The sequence below is a fragment of the Aphidius gifuensis genome, linkage group LG1 (assembly GCF_014905175.1).
Source record: "Aphidius gifuensis isolate YNYX2018 linkage group LG1, ASM1490517v1, whole genome shotgun sequence".
Taxonomy (NCBI): domain Eukaryota; kingdom Metazoa; phylum Arthropoda; class Insecta; order Hymenoptera; family Braconidae; genus Aphidius; species Aphidius gifuensis.
The window spans coordinates 609,431-631,417 of record NC_057788.1 but is presented as its reverse complement, the minus strand read 5'-3'; the positions used below and the strand labels follow the sequence as shown (position 1 = coordinate 631,417).

The 21,987-nt window shown below is 22.4% G+C and overlaps 1 protein-coding gene and 1 long non-coding RNA gene across 2 annotated transcripts in view; both read right to left on the bottom strand.

Moving 5' to 3' along the window:
* Positions 1-7,133: 7,133 nt before the first annotated feature.
* On the bottom strand, positions 7,134-19,417 carry LOC122860690. Its single transcript, XR_006374450.1, has 2 exons — positions 19,097-19,417; positions 7,134-7,728 (listed from the first exon to the last, which is right to left on the bottom strand). It is a non-coding gene; the product is annotated as an uncharacterized LOC122860690 (long non-coding RNA).
* A 607-nt stretch (positions 19,418-20,024) lies between these two features.
* Positions 20,025-21,987, bottom strand: part of LOC122860689 (diacylglycerol O-acyltransferase 1) — a 39,154-nt gene continuing 37,191 nt past the window's right edge. Inside the window, exon 12 of the mRNA XM_044164608.1 lies at positions 20,025-21,459. Coding sequence (XP_044020543.1) covers positions 21,283-21,459 — 177 coding nt within the window. The 3' untranslated portion in view covers positions 20,025-21,282. The remainder of the gene's footprint in view (positions 21,460-21,987) is intronic.

Below are 21,987 nucleotides of genomic sequence, written 5' to 3'. Positions count from 1 at the left end.
TGAGAAAATAAAAAAAAAAGCTTTTTTTCTTCTCGAGAATAAATTGTTTTTTTTTTTTTTTGATTTAGGCAAAAGAGAAGGAAAAAAAAAATTACTTCCACAGCTCTGAAAAATAATCATTTGTTTGTTTAGTTATTAATAATAAAAAAAAAAAAAAAATTTAGATTAACGAGGTTATGATACTTGTACGCAATCTAAGGTTGATCACTTAACGAGTTTCATTTTCACCCCTCACATCTGTCAAGCTTCTTACTGTAATCTTCTTTTTTCCAGTCCTCTTTCTCTTTTTTTCTCTTCGTCTTTAACCTTACTAGTTTTTTTAACTTTTTTCGTTTCTTTTTCTGCTTCTTTTTTTTTATTTTTTCATTTTTTTTCCATGTCTAAAGGACATTACACAGCCGTCTTACCTCAATCATGACAAAAAAAAAAAATAAAAAAAAATAAAAAACCAAATAAAAGCATACAGCTTTGTAGCAATTTAATTTGTAAAAAATTTGTGATTAAAAAGATTGCTATTAGAAATGAGACTAGCACGAGTAGGTAGTTGTATAATTGAAGAGCTTAGTGTAGAGTTAAATAGAGATATTGGGCTTTGAAACTTGATGTGCAACACGAAGGTGTATACACTTGGCAATTTTCATTTTAAAATAACTATAAATTAACAAAATAAATTACTGATCATCCACAACCAAATTATTTATCTCATTTTATTATATGTATAATTTGAGTTAAAAAAAAATATGATCTTCCGACATGTTAACAATTTATTTTCATGCCAAAAAAAAAAAATAATGAAACAATGTTTTTTTTTAAATGTGCTTTAATGTTGAATTATAAATGAAAAACCTTGTGTTACTGTAATTTCTTCAAGATTTATGACTGTCCCTTTTTGTGGGTTATTTTTTTTTTTAAATTTTTCATTTATTTTCTCTTGTTTTCTCGTTTTTTTGCAGGAAGCCAGGAAAAATAAAAAAACCTTTTTTTTTTTTTTTCTGAATTCTTGACAAAAGAAACATAGAAGGATGCGGATAGTAAAAAAAAAAAAATAAAAAACATAAAGCTGTGTGTCTCAACGTTTACGAGTAAAATAAGTGAAGTGTATCCATGGGTTACAATGGGGATCTGGAAAATTACGAAGCGTGACCGTAGGTCGTGTTTATCGCTCTACTTCCGAGACATAATCGATCTAAAAGTACAAAACCCTCAACAGACTAGAAATAAATATAAGGAAGAAATATTTTCTCGCTTAGCTCATTGATCTCTCACAGTCGTGTGCAAGTTCAAGGAGTACTTGTTTTATTATCAATAGTTTTTTCTCTCTACATTATCCTTATCACAATACGTGATTTTTAAGTATATAGAAACTTTTTGAAATTATGTATATTTAAATCAAAAGACAAGTCACGAACTTTCAAATATTTGCTCATTAGATAAATTATTTGTTTATTTATTCATTTGTTTTTTTTTTTTTTTTTATAATCCAAAAGAAACACTGGTTTTATTCTACGAAAATCTTAGAATGTTTCTTCGAATTCTCAATTACACAGAAATAACAGGTAAAGCTCATTAAAAACTAGATAAATATTTCTACCTGGAAAATCACTTTTAAGAAGCTTTAAAATTTTTTTTATTTGTTTAAATATCCCTTTTTTTTTTTTTTTTAAATAAATTAAAAATTTTGTAATAATAAAATTAATTAATAGATATTAAAAATCATGTAAATATAATTATAAATTAATTAATTGAACAGTAGAAAAAAAAAATATATATATACAAATTTCATTGAAAAATTAATGTAAATTCATTTAAAATAAATTAAATATAAATTTTTCACAATTTGAAATACACTTTTACGATGAAAATAAAAAATACAATTTTTTATTCATGCTCAGTATGATTAATATATCAATAGAAACATCTCAGTATAATGTTTAATAAAAATTCCGTCAATTCCAGGTATAATATAAATATTATTTTCCATAAAAAAAAAATCCAGACTTCATCTATTGCAATATACATACATACAATTTGCATTACCATATACAATGGCATATATAAAATTGACCGCACCAAGAGATGTTCATCCATATATAAATAAAATCCATTTGTTGCATGAAATAAGCCAAAAATAAATCCAAAAAAAAAATACATATCGACATGTATGTTAAAATAAAAAAACAATATAATTGTATAAAAAATTTATAAAAAAAACAATTTAAAAATTTAATATATAAAATTACATGACACATTGACATTTAAAAAAATTTTTTGATTGATATTTGCTTAGTGTCATGTTGATAAATATTTTTTTATAATTTAAAAATGAATTCTTTGAAAAATGCCACTTGCAAATTTTGAATTGAGGTGAATATGTTTGTGGCAAGTGTATCAAGAGCATCATATTTCTGACGTCTGACGAGTACGTAAGCCATAACAGGCTGTCTAGTTTATTGTTATGCCCAAACATCCAGTATAAACGCATTTACGTATCTATATATATATAAATTTACAGTGTTGAATTTGTGCAAGCTTTGGATTATAACCCTGAGGGGGTCAACTCTGTATACTCTCATCATTCTAACCACCAAACTCATACCAATGTAAGTCTAGCTATAGATTTTGATTTAGTTCATATATGTATATATAATATGAGGGTTGTTGTTGTTGTTGTGTGTTGTGTGTTGTTATACTAGAAATAGGATGAGACGATGCGCTTTCCATACCTCAAAATGTACTATTCAAGTCCAGCCTCAAGCTTCTGTTATACCACACAGTAGTTTATTCTATATCTATATCTTTATCTCTATAGAAACACATTCAGTCTGTTGTTATAAGCACAAATGCATTCGCGTCATTCGTATGTGTTTGTGCATTTCGAAATGCCAAGTGTCCGGAAATCCATCATTTATATTTCATCTTCATCTACTGTGCCATCTAAATTCCAGGGGAATATCATTTTGTCGAGGGCCGATCCGTTTGAATTTAAAGTCATTGTGGGAATATTTATATTTACTAAATTATTCATCTAAATTTATATATATAAATATTTAAATTATATTAATTTTGAAAATATATATATTCATCATTTTCAAATGAGCTTTTAAATTATTTTTCATATTTTTTATTTATTTTGACATTTTTGTTTAGTTTACATTACTAATTCGAAATTAGTCTTTTTCTTTTATAGTTTTAAGAGTAAAATTATTTTTTTTTTTTCAAATAAATTGAGTTATTTTAGACTTCAAAAGAATTTAGTCATATATTCACAAAAATATATATTTAATATGACATTTAAAATTCTTATTTTCATTTAAAAATATGTATTTATAATTGTTGAATTTTTAAAAAAATATTTACCGAGTCAGTAAAGATCAAACATATTTATGATCTTCAATTGGGTTACTACATATATACATACGAAGGTTGCATGGTTTGAGAAGGGTGCATTACAGTTGACTGATTCTCAAAGAGAATAACATATATAACGAGGGAGAGAGAGAGAAAGAGAGTTGTATACAGATACCCATCAATGATTGATCAAACCACACAGAATGCTTATTTTTTTCTATTTTTTTTTTTGATTTTGTCAAACGCTAGAGTATCTCTCAATAGCTCCATAAAAAAAGAAAAATTTAAACATTATAATAATAATTGTAATGAATTATTAAAATATTTTTAAATGAATATAATCCTTCTTGAATGAATTTTATTTTTAATATTAAAATACACTGAGTTTAAATATTTTTTTATGACATATTTATATTCAAAAAATTTATCACATTAACTATTATTTTTTTTAATTGTCAATTTAAAAATTTATATAGTTTTATAAATATAAAATTTTAATAATAATTTTATTCTAGTCATCTGGTTGTTGTTAATGAGATTAATAAAAATTAATTAAATTTTTAATTTACATTAAACGTGAATTTATTATTTTATTATCATTTGTTTTATTTTTTATTTTTTTATATATATTTTTTAAAAAGAAAAATAACAAAAAAAATAAGTTAAATAAGATTTTTACTATTGTCCGAGAGTTGTAAAATTTTTTGACCTTTTTATATTTAAATAAGCAAAAAGAAAATAGTTTTAAAAATAAAAATTTTATACTCTGTCTGACTGAATTCGTACTATTACTACTTGTCATTTCATACTTTCTAAAATTGACGAAAAAAAAAAGGGAAATTCTTTATTATATATATATTTTCGTTATAAATTATTTAAAACTATTATTATGTATTTTTGTATAATCATCATGTACGTTTCATTGGCTGTGATCTGGATTATATGTGGGCTGCCACTTTCCGTTAGCTGTAGAGGCATCAACGTTCCCAACTTAGCCACAGGCCACATCGGCATCCTCACAATGTGCAAACCTCACATTCAGACACTATCTATCTTCTCATTCTCACAAATTTAAACTCATCTATATATCTATACATATATACTCATGTTATAAATTCAACAATTTTAGTCCTATTCATACACTAAATCTACCAACACTTTTCAACATAAGCCATATTAAATTTACTAATCACAAAATTTTTTAGTACCAATCAAAAATTCAAGAATTTAATTCATTACTAAATACATAAAACTTTAATCTTTTAAACTATATTCTTTTGTGTTATTTAAAAACTACTTAAATTTTCTTTATCTAATTTTCACTTTGCTTTATTTAACCTTTCATTGTTTTCTTTGACTATGATATTTACCATGTTATGTAATGTTAATTTTCAATTAATACCAAGTGTATTAATATTTGCACTTATTATAAATTCATTTGTCTTGGTAATGCATTTTCGTAAAATTAATTTCTGCAGATTTTTCAAAATTTATCAGTAAATAAAATTTTTATTTCATGAAAAAAAACCAGAGAAAAATCACAACTAATTACTCTATAAAACAAAGTTTTTTTTATACTAAATATTATTAATTGAGACTTGGTCTTAATTATGTAAAAAATAGGATGAAAAATTTTAAAAAATTATTTAATTTATCAGGCTATTTTTGCCCATTGAAATTATTTTAATAAATTAAATTCCATTGAGAATTAAAAAAATAAAATTACACGCTTTTGTTACTTGAAATGCAACAATTTGTAAAATACACAAAGACACATGGCTAAATGAACACCAAAAATGTGAATGACTTGAATAAAAAGCTTATGTTATGCAACAAATAACTCAACTTTCTATATCGAACAAAGAAATGTTCGACGTTTAATCCAATTTCAATAGCTTCAGAGTTTTTTGTTAACAAAAAAAAAAAAACAAAACCACTTTTGATCTTTTATTGTGTATAATGCTTGATACAATTCGATTGATATTTATTCGAGTGCTGATTTTGGTTAAATTATTTAACCATTCCATGTGGTTCATTGTTTGAATTTAATTTATTTTTACTTGTCAATAAACAAAATATTCAATCAACTAAATATGTTTTTAAAATAATTTTTTTTTTAATTTTTATTTAAATTTAACTCGAGAGAACGTATGATATCTTTTACAATTTACTGTCATAATTTTTTTTATTTTTCATATAGTTGGTTTGTTGGAGAATATACCTGCATGGGTTTTCAGCTTTCATTATCAGGCATGCCACTCACGGCTGCTCCTAAATTCAAGTTTTTTTATTTATTTATATATCTCTAGAATTTTTTTTTAATTTTAATATTACTGCCTGTTTTGGCTTTAATTTGTATATATTTTTTTTTTGTTGTGTTATCGTATTACACATCATAATTAGGTGGACAAAAATAGTAGTTATACGTGAAATGAATTAATTAAAAATTTTAATTTAAAACAAATTATATATATTTTATTATTTTTATACTTTTATGTAAATTAATTTTTAAATACTTGAAATATTAATTTACATTATTTTCTTAATCCAACTTTTATCTAATCATTTATTTAATTAATTTTTCAAACAATTTACTGTTTTTCAAATTTAAATAATCATTCAAAATATATTTCTTCAATTAATTTTAAAAAAGTATTCGATATTATTGATATGATAAATTTAGAAAGAATTATTTATTATAATTTTTAATTTATTTAAGGGTATTATTGTATAAATTTTAATACTCACAATATCTTCAATTCTTGTACAGCCATTTTTAGCAATACATACAAGTGCAATAACAACACCACCAACAAACATAAGTATCATGAAAACAGCTAATCTCCATCCATGATCTCGTTCAGTTATAAGCTTCTTAGCTGATGGTAATTTAGCAATCTCGGTTGTTGTAACACCAAGTTTATTGGCCTTATGTAATGTTGCTTTTAAACGACGTGATGCTTTTTCACACGCCATTTTACTTGAATTACTTCGCGCCATTGATTTTGTCTTTACATGTACATGATCCATGTTCATTTTCATTTTTAATATCAATTCTTTTAAATCTATCTTTTTTTCATCACATCTATCTTGTTTTTTTATGTCAATTATATTTTATCAAACACAAGTAAATATTGTATTTATAGATTTTTACTTTGCATTATTTTTTATCTATTTTTTTTTTTTTTTTTATATATGAAAAACTTTATTTTAAAAACGAAACAAATTACAAACAAAACTGAAGATTTGAAAAATTTTTCTCGTTATATTTTTGTGTTTCTAGAAGCCTCAAGGGTCAAAATAAAGACGATTTGAACTAGGGAATCGTACGATCGATGAGTTAAACTCAAACATGTCATCTTCAACTCACAAAACTTGTATTTTCTTTTCTTATTATTTTATATTTTATTTTTTTTTTTTAACCCTCAAGCTGATTTTATTCAACTTGTTTTTCTTTGCTGTCCCAATGGTTTTGACAATTTTATTTTTATTCCATATGTATCCCCGGATAATAATAATAAAAAAAATATTTAAAAAAAAAAAATTTCAACCTAAAAAATGCCGCCGCACATCAAACGTGAATTTATTTTTTATTTTTTATATTTTTCGAAACTCTGTCTAGTTTTTTTTTTTTGTTTCGAAATTTTTTTGTTTTTATTTAGTGAAAAAACTGGCAACACGCGCCAACGCACTGCAGTTTTTTTTATTTACGAGCATCCGTAAAAAAAAATCGGCTCTATGTCCAGTAAATTTTTCCGAGATTATTTTTTTTTTTTTTTTTTTAGTTGAGATGTGAACGAAGAGAAAAATCCCTCGGTTAATCGCACACTCGATTCGATCGAATGACAGTTTCGTTATTCACCCTTTTACTCGCCCCTTTTCATTCAACCATCACTTCTTTTGTTGTTTTTTATTTTTTTTTATTTTTATTTTTTCTATTTTGCGTTTTTGACCATTCACCGAATTTCATTCGTACTTTATTTTCATTTATTTTTGTTTCCTCTTCTCTTTACGTCACTTTTATATTTATTTTTTTTATTTTTTTTGTAATTCAACTCTTGTTTTTTTTTTTTTTCATATTATTTTATTTTTCTAGTATTTTTCACCCCCTATATAACCAGTGCCAACTGTCAGTCGTCGTAGAATTTGTTACTTGTGATATATATATTTTTTTTACGATTAACAGACACACCCACCACCACCAACTAGTTATTTTGTCTTGTAAAAAAAAAAATCACCACATAATATTCCAAGTCAATATCCTGTGCTTCAAGTGTTTTTTATTATTTTCGAATTATTCAGTTCAATTTTATTGGGATACTTATCAACAAATTCATCAACCATTTGAATTTATATTTTTCATTTAGCTTTGTATTCACTCTGCAACAAAAATAAAAACATTTTTTTAATTATTAAACTAGACAATCATTGCAATACTCATAAACAATTAAGACATTTTAATATAATTAAAAAAAAAATTAATTAAATTAATTCTCAAAATTTAAACCATATTTTTTTCATTCAACAAGCACCATAATTTCTAAAATGTTTATTGTTTATTATTGTTATAAAAAATGCATCAGTAGAAATCCACGAAAAATAATATTTTACTTCTTCAAAATATCTTTTATCTAATGGATATTTAAGAAATACTGTGCAACAAATGTTTACTGTAAAAAAAAATATTGAAAATAAAAAGACCTGCAGTAAAAAATTATGAAGTTAAAATTTTTTAAAAGTAAACAATAATAACGATAAATGAAAAAAAATCATGTAATCAAAAATATCAATGTTGAAAAATGGAAATAAAAAAAAATAATATTAAGTAATAATCTAATTTTTAATTCGAGTCTATTTTTTATAATTGATTGATTGTCGGGCAAGCTGATGGTTAAGTCGGCAAGAGCCCTGCCAACAGTGCTTATGGTCTAGAGTTCAAAACCCAATATCACCAAAATCGATTGGACATCAATCTATTTGATTAGTACTGGTGTTTAGGGCAAATATAATCTAGCATAGACCATGTGAACAATCGTACTTGGTCTATGCCAGGAAATATTTGCCTCAAATTTCTGATACCCGTTTTTATTTTTTTTGAAAAAAAGATAATGTAACACACTTACACATATAATTCTATCTATCTCTCTCTTATAATTATCAATGACAACTGTTCTTTTTATAATAAAAAAAAATATATTTTTTTGTGGATTTCTACTGATGAATTTGTACATAACAATAATAAACATTAAACTTTTTATGACATGCGTGGTCTATCAAGCGCATGGTCTATGATGTTTGTCCTTTTTATATAAGGAAAAAAAAAAAAGGAGGATTATTTATTGAATTATTTTTACAATTAAAAATCAATATTCACCATTAAATATTAATTTTAAAAAATCAATTTTACTATGTTCATTTGGGCTAATATTTTTTGATGAAAATAATAATAATTATAATAAAATTTAAAATATTTTAGATGAGTTAATGAATTAATGGTTCGTTGAAGTAGTAAGTTTATTTGAAAAAATAATTTTTTTTTTCTTTTATTATACTGTATATGATGTATGGTTGAACACGATGGTATGGGTCATGTGCTATTTTATGAGGTTGCATTAGAGTTGGCTGCTACATGGTCAGTGTGTGGTGATGCTGTAGGATGACGATGAAGTAAAAATAGAGTATATCTATATATATAGAATGAAACTGCAAGAGAATGTCTCGATATTACCTCAGCGAAGGTCGGTGTGAACAGTGATAATAGAAGATAACACGTGACATGGTCCAGTGAAAGATAAAACTCTATAGGGTTTTTGGACGTAAGGTCGATATGACTGGCCATTAGGTATATCAACGCTTTTCATTGACTAATTTATTTTGTTAACGAGCAATACTCAAATTAGTCATTGTTTCATCATTAATTGTTGACTTGTATCTTCAATATCTACATGATCATCAATCATTATATTATTTTTTATAAAAGCTCAATTAAATATGAAAAAAATTAATAAAAATGAGCTTTTAAAAAATAAGGATAAATTGGGGAAGCATATTTGAATGAGATAGCTTTTATTTTTGTATTTTGAGAAATAAAAAAACTTGAAATTGTGAATTTAAATAATTGTTGAAGTGAATAACTGGATATAAAAACTTGAGCAAACAATGAGACAACTAAAAGTCAATGTACTCGGGCAATCATAAACATATTATATAAAGTTTTATACAACATTTGAACAATATAATAAAATAATTTTGCTTTTTTTTTTTTTTATTTAAAGTAAGGGTTGTATAAGAGTTTATAATGTCGTTTTATTGGCTGAATGGTTTTTAAATATTTGTGATGCTACTATGCTGTTGTTGAACATATTGATTGTTTAAGATTTAATATAAACGTGCATAAAAATTATTATAAAATTCCATGATAATTAAATTATTTGATATTGAAATTTTTTAAATTTTTATCTTAAATAAAAGTTAAATAATTATCGAATGAAAATAGAATTATAATTACAATAAATTTAACATCTCTGATGTATTTTAATTTTAAAATACTGTAGCTTTTTTTCATCAAATAATTCTCAATTATTATTGCTAAAATATATTTCAATAAAATTAAAAATACATCTGCCATTAAATAAAGATAAAAAATAAATAATTTAAAGCATTTGTTAATATTAAAATTTTCTCTTTAATAATTATTATTACTCAAATAATTTTAAATATAAAATCAAAATAATATTTTATATTTTTATAAATAAAATTGTTTAAAAATAATTATATTTATCAGCAACATTGGTGACAATGTATATCATCACATTAGAGTTAAAAAAGTGTATGTGATATTTTATTTTGTTTTTTTATTCTCCGAAAGATTACCATTTGTTTAGACCAAAAATTATATTTTTATTTTACATGTTAAATTAATAAAAAATCATAAATCAACACAAAAAATAATAAACTCAGTGTTTTATTTATTTTTGAAATTATATTTAATAAATTTCATTTGAAAAAAAATTTAAGAATTAAAACCAAGTATGACATTACATATTTCAGTAGTACAAGTCAAGCAGTGTCAGACAAAAATCCAATTTTCCAATTTTACATGTATCATAAAAATTTAATTTTTGATAATTATAATTTAATATAAATAAATAAATAAATAGTTAAATTTGATTCGATAATTTATATGATAAAATTTTGATAATTCAAGACATAAATCAAAATTCAAAGGATAAACAGCTCAAGTCAAAGTTGATGGAAGCTTGGAAGGATTGTTCATCTTGAAAATAGTTATATATAGTATAAGAGAATCAGTTGATGCTGCTGTGAAAAGTTGAGTTTGGTATATATTTTCAGTATTATGTAGAATGAGAAAGTAAAGTGAGTTAGGAAGGTATTTCAAAGGAGACATATATAACACCAAACAGGAAGCTAGTGCATGCCTTATCGGATCGGACTTTGGGGTGTCTCTCTAAACTTTGTTTCTGCACGTAATGCCATTGGATTTTGGCTTGGGATAAAAAAAGAGAGAAGGGTGTAGGGTTAACCAAGAGTTGCATACCTACGACACACTGAAGATATGGAGCAGCCAACATTTCTACATGAGCTTTTATACATTTTTTACAAACTCTATTTGATAAAAATATATAAAATAGTGGTCAGACAATATACATATATTTTTTTCCCTTACAAATTTTAAAACAATAAAATTTATTTGTTGTTTTAATTATTGATCCTTTTTTAGTCCTTTTTTATATATTATTTATTCTAATTGAAATATTTATTTATTCATTTGATATTATTCATTGTTTATAATATAATTAATATATTTATTTCATGTCACGACTAACTATCATAGTCAAATTACTTTGAATGCAAATTTTTAATTCGAATAACCTGGTAAATAATTTTATATAAAACAAAAAATAATCGAAATTGATTGTTATTATGATGATACAATTATTTCAATACATAATGACTATTTACAATACCCCAAAAATTATTAATAAATGAATAAACATTTTATTCAATAATAAATTTATGAATGTTTTTTATTCAATCATATTTTTTGAATACAAGTATTTAATTTGAAAATAAATTAGCCAACGTATTGCAATGACTGAATATTATTTTAAATTTAATTTTTTTTATATTTACGTTTTAAATATTGTATTAAATTTTTCGGTATTTTAATTGTCATGAATTTATTTATTCAATAGAATATGGCTTGATAAAAGCTCATCATTTATGAAACAGAAAAAATGTTTTTTTTAATTATTAATAATAAATTTAGTGCATAATAAATTAATGAGATATAAAATCAAAAATTTCGCTTATCAGAAAACTGCTTTTTATTTACGTAGTAAAATTTTTATGATTTTTTGGAATATCGAATGAATTTATAACACAAATTTTAAATCAAAATTTTATCATTTTGTATGTTAATTTATTCTCGATAAGGAAAGTTTGTCTTACATATTTAATAACATTACAAATTTTTTTGTTTTTACATTGTTAAATATAAACCATAAACTTGAATGCAATTTAAAAAAAAAAAAATAATATTATTAAAAGTTAGTTATATAACCGAAAAATTTAAAAACAAAAAAAAAAATAATTTTTTCTTTTTAATATTTAAAAAAGTGAACAAGTTTTATGATAAATTATTTAATTTTTTTTATAAATCAATTTAATGGTTAAATATATATGTTCATTGAATAATATATATTTTCGACTTACTTTATTCAGATATTTTAAAATCTAAAATATATTTTTGTAACTGATTGCTCAACGAGGCATTCAAGCGTTATTTTTTGTCGGACTTTCATGGTGACAATCATATAGTAAAGTAAAGTAAAGCTTGTACAAGTTCTCTCGCTATTTTTCCCTTACTTAACCAACCTTCAATTTCAATATATTTGTATATCTATAGACGTATGCGAAATTTAACTTTTTGAAATCCCAATGGATATTCTCTATTTTTCCTGGACACGTCTCCACTCGACATCGGCATACGAATACTGTTTTATATTATTTTTTTTTTTCCATCATGCTTCAATGAATACGATAAATCCAAACCAGAGGTTTTTCTCTTTTTCCTACTATCACTTGATTTTTTTTTATTTTTTATTTTTGTTATATCTCTTTTGCGATTTATACGTCTCTCATATTGATACAATGTACTGTAGATGACTATTCTTTTTATCCACATGAATATTGGCTGACTATATATTGATAAATCTACTGATATAGAATATTTAAAAACGTATAAAATTCAGCTGAAATAATTTTTTTTTCTTTCAAAAATAGATATTCTTTTTATTATATATGTATCAGTGACATTTGAGTTATAAGTAGAGATAATGAATATTAATAGTGAATTTTGAAATGAGAATTAATTTTTGATTCTTTTATTAATATTAAAATATATCATTTTTTAAAATTATTTATACTACTGGGTTATCAAATAAATTATTAAAATATTTTTAGATGAATATAATCCTTCTTGGATGAATTTTATTTTTAATATTAAAATACACTGAGTTTAAATATTTTTTTATGACATATTTATATTCAAAAAATTTATCACATTAACTATTATTTTTTTTAATTGTCAATTTAAAAATTTATATAGTTTTATAAATATAAAATTTTAATAATAATTTTGTTCTAGTCATCTGGTTGTTGTTAATGAGATTAATAAAAATTAATTAAATTTTTAATTTACATTAAATTAAATTTGAATTTATTATTTTATTATTATCATTTGTTTTATTTTTTATTTTTTTATATATATTTTTTAAAAAGAAAAATAACAAAAAAAATAAGTCAAATAAGATTTTTACTAATGTCCAAGAGTTGTAAAATTTTTTGACCTTTTCATATTTAAATAAGCAAAAAGAAAATGGTTTTAAAAATGAAAATTTTATACTCTGTCTGACTGAATTCGTACTATTACTACTTGTCATTCCATACTTTTCAAAATTGACGAAAAAAAAAAGGGAAATTCTTTATTATATAAATATTCTTGTTATGAATTAATTATATTTATTTTCATCTTTTTTTATAATTGATAATTAGCATTATTATTATTTAAAGGAGTTTTCTTATTTTATACCTTTGTGTTTTATTTCATTTCATTTTATTTTTTTTTCTGCTTCAATTAATTAATTGCTTTCTTGGCAATGAACATATATTTTTATTTGGCTTGTTCATTTTGTTTATGACAGAGACACTATTCTTGACTTTTTGTATAACCCTCATGAACTGCTTTTATTTTTTTATTTTAAATTTAATTTTAACAACAAAAAAATCTCTCGTAATTTATTTTTCAGTAAAAAAAAAAATAAAAACTCAATTATCATTCATTTTCTGTGTTGATATTATTATTAAAAATAACAATATTTATTTACAATTATTATTTCAAATAAAAATTATTTTTAAATTATGTATCAATTTCTTGTCAATATATTTTACAAAATTAATTCAATTGAATAAGCCATGTGTGAATAATTAATACAAAAATAACAAATAGAAAAAATTAATAAAAAAATCAGCTCCATCAAGTAATTGTTAAACTTCAAGTTGATAAAATGGAAAATAAAAAAAATGAATCATTCGAAATAAAAAAAAGTAAAAACCAATCAGTGCCATTATTAAATGTATTTTTTCTTTTGTTTAATCGATCATCTGGCCTATTTATTTTTAAAAAATGTTATCATTTGTTCATTCAAATATATATATATTTTTCTTTTCCATATCGAATTTCATTCTTTTCACCATTATTATCATTATTATATTATGTACTCCCATTTTTTTAATGCCAACTTTAAAATAAAAATTGAGAAAACCACACAGAAAATAAATAGACCACGATGAGAAGCCTATTGTTTTATATTTTCGATTGTACTAAAAGCCAGGCAGATATTGGCCAATTATTAAATGAAAAATTAATTCAATCTCATCGATTTTTTTCCCTCAATATTCTCATTGTACACACATACACTTATACATCTATTATTTCATTTTTAAATATATACGAAAAAGTTACTTTGATCACATCAAACACACAGCTTTTTTTTTTTTCTTTCATTTATATTTTCAGTTTTATGTTTTCAATTTTATTATCACAATCAATTGGTGTAAATATTTTTATATATTTTTTTCAAATATAAATAGTAATAATAATAATAGTAATTATTGATATTTATATTATTATTATTTTATTTTTTTTTGTTAGAAGAGCTTCATATAAATTTATTTGTATTTTTATTATTTTTTAATTAACATTTCTGTTTGAAAAGTTGTCTTGTTTTAATTTTCTTGTGACAATTAATTTTTGTATACATATAGATTATTATTGTTGTGTATTTTTGTATTTACAGTGACTATTTTCTGATGGCTTATCTGTTCCATTTGCATGTATTTTACATGACTAATGCCGCGGGAGTTGTTTTCCCGCGGATACTAAATATCACCTATGTTTCATCAGCGATGTGCAATATCCATGATAACACGGATTTTATTTTTTATTTATATAACATTTTTTTTTATTATTATTTTGTATAGTTATGTTTACAATCCTTGGCTTGATTAACAGTATATTTTTAAAAGCAAAACACGAATATTTTGTCTTTTTTTAAAAAAAAAAATTATATTGAAAAAAAAATAAATCAAAAAAATGTATTGTAAATATTTCATTATTCATATTGATTTTTTTTTTTTATTGTAAAGGTATATGAATATTTAAAAAATATATATATTAATAAATTTTTTATATAGAATAATTTTTAGTAATTCAATTTCGATTGACATAATAATATTTTATATTTTTTTTCTTTGATAAATTATTTCGTATAAAATTTTAGTTAATAATTTTTTGTTTTTATGGAAAATATTTTATAAATTCATGTCAAATTAAAAAACTCATCGTCAGTAATTATTGATTTGATTATCTTTGCAATAATAAATTTTTCAAGTGAATTAATTGAAATGGACAAGTGCTTATTTTTAAAAATTTATTCATCAATTTGTATCGAATAAAAAATTTAAAACAAAGATTCAAATAAATAATCAATAACTGTTTTTTTAAACTTAAAATTTCAATAATTATAATTAACTTTAAACGTCTACTTTTTAAATAAAATAACGAATAATTTTATTTTTACTTTTCGAGAATATATGAATACATTTTGTCTGGGAGTGAATTTATACTCGTGATAATATAAATTTCTTGATGTTGTCTACAGTTCAACGTCAGATAAAATTTACTTGTCTGTTTCACATGAACCAGACGAGAAAAAAAAAATACGAAATAATAATAACAAAAAACTAAATTAATTATAAAAAAGAAAATTATTATTTCGTTTTTTTTAACTCCATGTAAACACGCGAGTTTTTTTAAATTCTTTGTTGGATTTATAAAAATTAAAAAAAGAAACAAATTATTTATGTTACATGTAGTATTAAAAATAAGATAAATAACATATAAAAAAAAAAAACATATTACCACGTGGGAAAATATTTCAAGACGACTCTCAACAATGAATGAAGCACTTTTTTTATTTTAAAAAAGACAAAAAATAGTGTGAAAGCCTTGTGCTTCAAATATATATATTTATAGCTTCAAAAATAATACTCTATTGATCAGATGTACTTTGCAAAGTGAAAATCCATTGCTGGACTTTTTTATTCTTATATTTGACATGAAAAATTTATTTATTTTTATTTACTTTTAATACAATTTTATTATCAAAATTATTATTAACAAATATTTCATTAAACAAGTATTGAAATGATTATTATCAAAGTAATATAATTTAGAATACATTTCGAAAAAAAAAATTTAAAAAATAAAAAGAAAAGATATATATTTTACAAGTGATAAATTGTTGTCTCACATAGACAGTGAATAATTGATGTTGTTTATTGTGTTACATTCTATTGCATATTTTTCATGTCTGTAAGAGTTTATTTTTATTTTATTTTATTTTTTTTTCATTTTGTTGCTAATGTGTATGTGTGAAAATGTCTGATGGAAGTTCCGGCTCAACGGAGTCCAAGTTACTCACGTTTTTAAACTTCCGGTCAAAACAACTGACATCCTGATCGCGTGTCCATGAGGGGTGTCACAATCATCCCCTTTTAAATTTATATACACATAAATATTTTCTAATGTCGTTTAAATATATATCGTTGTATCAGAGGTGAAAAAAAAAAAAATAAGTTTAATAGAAAGAAAAATAATGAATTTCCTATTTTGAAAGTTAGAAAATGTACGTGTAAATATTGCCACTATGATTTTCTTGTTTTTTTTTTCTTTTTCACGTTGGTTAATAGGTGGAAAAAAAATTGGAGTGGAAAGATCGTAAGTACCTGTGGATTGACAGACTGCTCTTGAATCAATAGAAATTATTTTGCCTATAATTATACGATATTTTTACTCATGATATAATTGATATTAATTTAATAATTATCTTTCAATGTTAAACAAACATAATTATTAAAAATTAAATTTTTATGATACATGTAAAATTGGAAAATTGGATTTTTGTCTGACACTGCTTGACTTGTACTACTGAAATATGTAATGTCATGCTTGGTTTTAATTTTTAAATTTTTTTTCAAATAAAATTTATTAAATATAATTTCAAAAATAAATAAAACATTGAGTTTATTATTTTTTGTGTTGATTTATGATTTTTTATTAATTTAACATGTAAAATAAAAATATAATTTTTGGTCTAAACAAATGGTAATCTTTCGGAGAAAAAAAAAACAAAATAAAATATCACATACGCTTTTTTAACTCTAATGTGATGATATACATTGTCACCAATGTTGCTGATAAATAATTATTTTTAAACAATTTTATTTATAAAAATATAAAATATTATTTTGATTTTATATTTAAAATTATTTGAGTAATAATAATTATTAAAGAAAAAACTTTAATATTAACAAATGCTTTAAATTATTCATTTTTTATCTTTATTTAATGGCAGATGTATTTTTAATTTTATCGAAATATATTTTAGCAATAATAATTGAGAATTATTTGATAAAAAAAAGCTACAGTATTTTAATATTAAAATACATCAGAGATGTTAAATTTATTGTAATTATAATTCTATTTTCAATCGATATCTATTTAACTTTTATTTAAGATAAAAATTTAAAAAATTTCAATATCAAATAATTTAATTATCATGGAATTTTATAAAAATTTTCATTTTATTTTTATGTTTGATATTTTTATTAATATTCAATTTTTAAATTCAACATATAATCATAAATAAATTTGAACAAAAACTGTCAATATAAATGTCGTACCGAGTAAAATTATAGTCATTATTGTCAGTTGTCTGTATTTTATTGCAAACAGAAATCCCAAATTTTCTTTTTTAATTTAAAAAACTGTTAATCAACATTTAATTGAGATCGACGAAATTAAAAAACTAAATTCATTTGAAAAATCTATTCAAATAAAATATTTAATAAATGAAAGCAAAAAACATTTGATAAATTAAATTCAAATTTTCTTTTCTTCTATCTCTATCAATTCATAGAAAAAAAAAAAAAAAAAAAACAAGGGTTAATTCAAAATTTCGTAGTATTTCTGTCAGTATTAAATCACTCATCTATACAAATTTTAAACTGCGCATTTATATTCCAATGAACAATATTCCGATAAAAATTAACAAATCATCATTATTCCAATATTTTCAATATTACATAAAATACAATTCCATCTGCAAATTAATATTTCCAAACAATATCCATATTTATTTCCCCGAAAATATTATATTTGTTAATCATCGCAATAATTGAAAAACACAATAACATTGTCACATATTACAGTACATTTCAATTAAATCATTCAATGAAAATATCAACAAAAAAAAATTTTTATCAACAACAAAAATCATAGCAACACCCCAAGCCACATGTGTCATTTTAATTTAATTTTTTTTTTCCTTTTTTACACCACTGGTTTGTCATGCAAACAATAAACTTTCATATCCTTTTTTTTTTTTTTCTCCTGATACTTATTTCTATTCAGCATGAAGCCTGTCAATAAAATTTGATAAACGTGTTTCGATAAATACGATAAAGAAAAATACACTGTGACCCGAATATAAAAAAATTTGTATAAATAATATTCTATGTAAATTATCTGATGGAAAATATTGATGATAATATGAAGTGCATTGATATTCATCATGATTGACACAATAAAAAAAAAAAGAAATGTATATATTTACTAGAAATAATGTCAGTATTATTTTAAAATACAAAATTGCATGTCTCATCAAAAATATCAATGTGATATCATCGAAATTAAATTTTCCAATTAGTGGATTTTATCATTTTGTCACGTGAAAATTTAAAAAAAAATAAAATACATATTGACTAATTTATCAATGTTTATTTTTCACATTCAATGATACTCGAAAAAAAATTTAACCAAAGCACGTGAATTTTATTTTTTTTTTATTTATTTCGAAATTTATTTCTACCGTCAAGAATGTTTCGAAAGGCACTCGATCGTATTTCAAGTTTCATCGATTTTTTCAAAATTATGTACGATGATATGTATGTCAAATTAAAGTACATAAAAACAACAAAAATTAATTGTTTTTTGGACGAATATTAATAAACAATTTTATATCGAAAAAAAAAATATTTAAAGAAATCAAATACACGTGTTTGAATTTAATTAAATAAATAAATATAAATCTTAAAAACTTACCAAATGTTAATAATTCATAAAAACAGGATAACTTGCTCAAAAAAAAAATATAAATACAATTATTAGTACAAATTTAAACCAAGTTACAAATATTAAAACAAAAAGAAAAAAAAACACTATTTCACAATAAATAATCACTCTGAATAATCCATAATAATAAATACAATATCGAAAAAATAAAAGTGTACATAAAGATCAACAAAACGTGGATTAATTTGTTGATATAAATTTTTTAAAAATAGATGATAATATTAAAGCGTCGCGACGCAAACTGCAGAGACGTTTTGACGCGCCCGTACTTTTATAGAAACGATGCCGGTGTAATATCAACCCCCGTCGTGCACCAGCACCACCACCACCACCACCACCAGTATAAAATAAAAAATAAAATAAAAAAAGAGTATATCATTCACGCAGGCGTTCTGATGCGGATACCTCACCACCAACACCCCCAACACCATCACCAACTGATGCAGCTGAACAAGGAAAACCAAGAGAATCAACTTTGTCTATTTATATATATATATTGCAGCTTATATCCAGTGTTGTAAAAGAAAGAAAAATAAAACGTTCTACATCACTGTGGAGACAACCATATACATATATATATTTTAAGGATGCCAGCTTTACCAACTTCCCGTTGCAAATCCAACTTTGAGTCAAGTTTCCGTGAAGGAAAATAGGCGCTGTGGCAGGACTAACCGGCCATCTATTTATAACATTTTTTTTTTTTTATATAAATATATTTATATTTATTTATTTCATTTATTTTTTGTCTACTAGTCTTTCAATCATCCTGACACATTTTTTTTATAATCATAAATCATTGCAAAACATTTTTTTTTAGATTAAAAAGTTTTAATGATAATTATTTTTGTTATTTAAATAAAAAAATATTTAAAAATTATTATAAAAGTTTGTTTGTTTATTTGTATTTATATTTCTTTTTTTTTTTTTTTTGATAAATTTTGAAGATGATTGATGGGGATTTGGGTAATCTGTCTTGTGAGTAATATTGTATATCAACTTGGAAAATTGTTGACTGGAGAATAATAGTGCAGATGTGTATTAAATTATTTATTATTTAATATTATGATATTTACTATCAAGACTAGAGACAAAGAGAAAATTTCTATGTTTATGTAGAAATGTATATTGTTTCGTGAAATCCACAGAGAAATTTCATTTATATTATATCAAAATTATGTCAATTATTTTAATTTGTTGTAGATGGATTTTCAGTATGATATATTATAATTATTATTTGTCATGATTATTGAAAAATTCATTTGAAATAAATTTATTTTTATAATATTTTATAATGAAAATAATGGTAATGTTAAAAAGACAATTTTACTAAGTGAAAATCAGTTTTTAGCGATATTATTTCATATCGATTTACTTTATGAGCGTGACAATGATAATAATTTATAAAATATTCAACAAATCGTTATTTCTTCTTCTTTTTTTTCCATCAATTATCATCATTATTCTATTATTGATTTTTATTTTCTTCGTTGCGTTTTAGAAATAACAATTTACGACAAATAAAATTAATTAATTGTAAATGAAATTTTTTATTTTATTAATTATTATTAATAAAAAGAATTAAATTGTATATATATTTTTTTAATTATTTTTATTTCACGTATAATTTTTTTATGATATAATATTATGATTGAGCAAAAAATATTTATGATAGATGTTTATCGAACGAAATGTATTCTTAGAAATTTTATTTTATTCGAAATTTTTTTTTTTAAATTTAATAACCTTTTGATTTAAATTCGATTGACCCAATTTACATAATTGGAAGACGTGATAATAAATTCAATACAATTAACAATGATAATTTAAAAAGAATTGATAAATATATGAGCAAAAAAAAACATAATAAAATCGAATAGAATATAAATATTTGGATTGTAATTTTCTGATGAATTATTAAATGCGCAATAATATTCCCAATTAGCCACATAAATTATAGTTACATAGTTCAAAAGAGTATTAATAATAATAACCACCAAAACAACATAAAAAATAAATAACTTTAACGAAGAAAAACATAATTTTTTGGCAGATATTGATGATAATAATAATTAAGACATTATCATCAATCATCTTGGAATATATTTAATCAATGTTTAAACTAAACACTGATAAGTGTTATGCAAATATATGTGTAACTAGACTATTGAGTGATCCTCTAGTAGTGTATCGCCAAAGTGTGTCACCACATAATCATGATAGTATACCATGATTGAGAGAGGCTGACCGATTATCAGACTTGACCAAACGACAATATTGCCCCATCTTGCACCAAAATGACGTTCAACATATTTACTTATTGCTGACAATGGTATCTGTAAATTTAAAAATATATTATTTTTTATTATTTAAATATCCTGAGTACAAATTTCCTGATCAAATTATATCGAAATAGAATATCCGGCTGAATAATTATTCCGGAAAAAATTAAATATGAAACAGAGTGTATATATTTAAAAATGTATTTGAAATTCAAATTTATCGTTATAAAAATAATACAATATTTCATTACTATTTTCAATGTTTTTCGAAATTATAATAAATAAATAAAAATTGCATTTAACAGTATTTTATAATTTATTAAATTAATATTAGTAATTGAATATTGTTACGAGTCAGTGTTATTATTATAAATTGTTTATTTATTCAATTTTTTTATTGATGAGATAACTGTTGTATGATTTTGATAAATACGTGATTAATTTTTTTTTAACTTGCTAGTAGATATTTTAATTGTAAAAATAATTTCTTCTGGATATTTTATTTTATTTATTTTGCTGCTTTAATCGCGATTATTTTTGTTTGAAATATATTAACCGGAAATTGTCATTACGGATTATTGT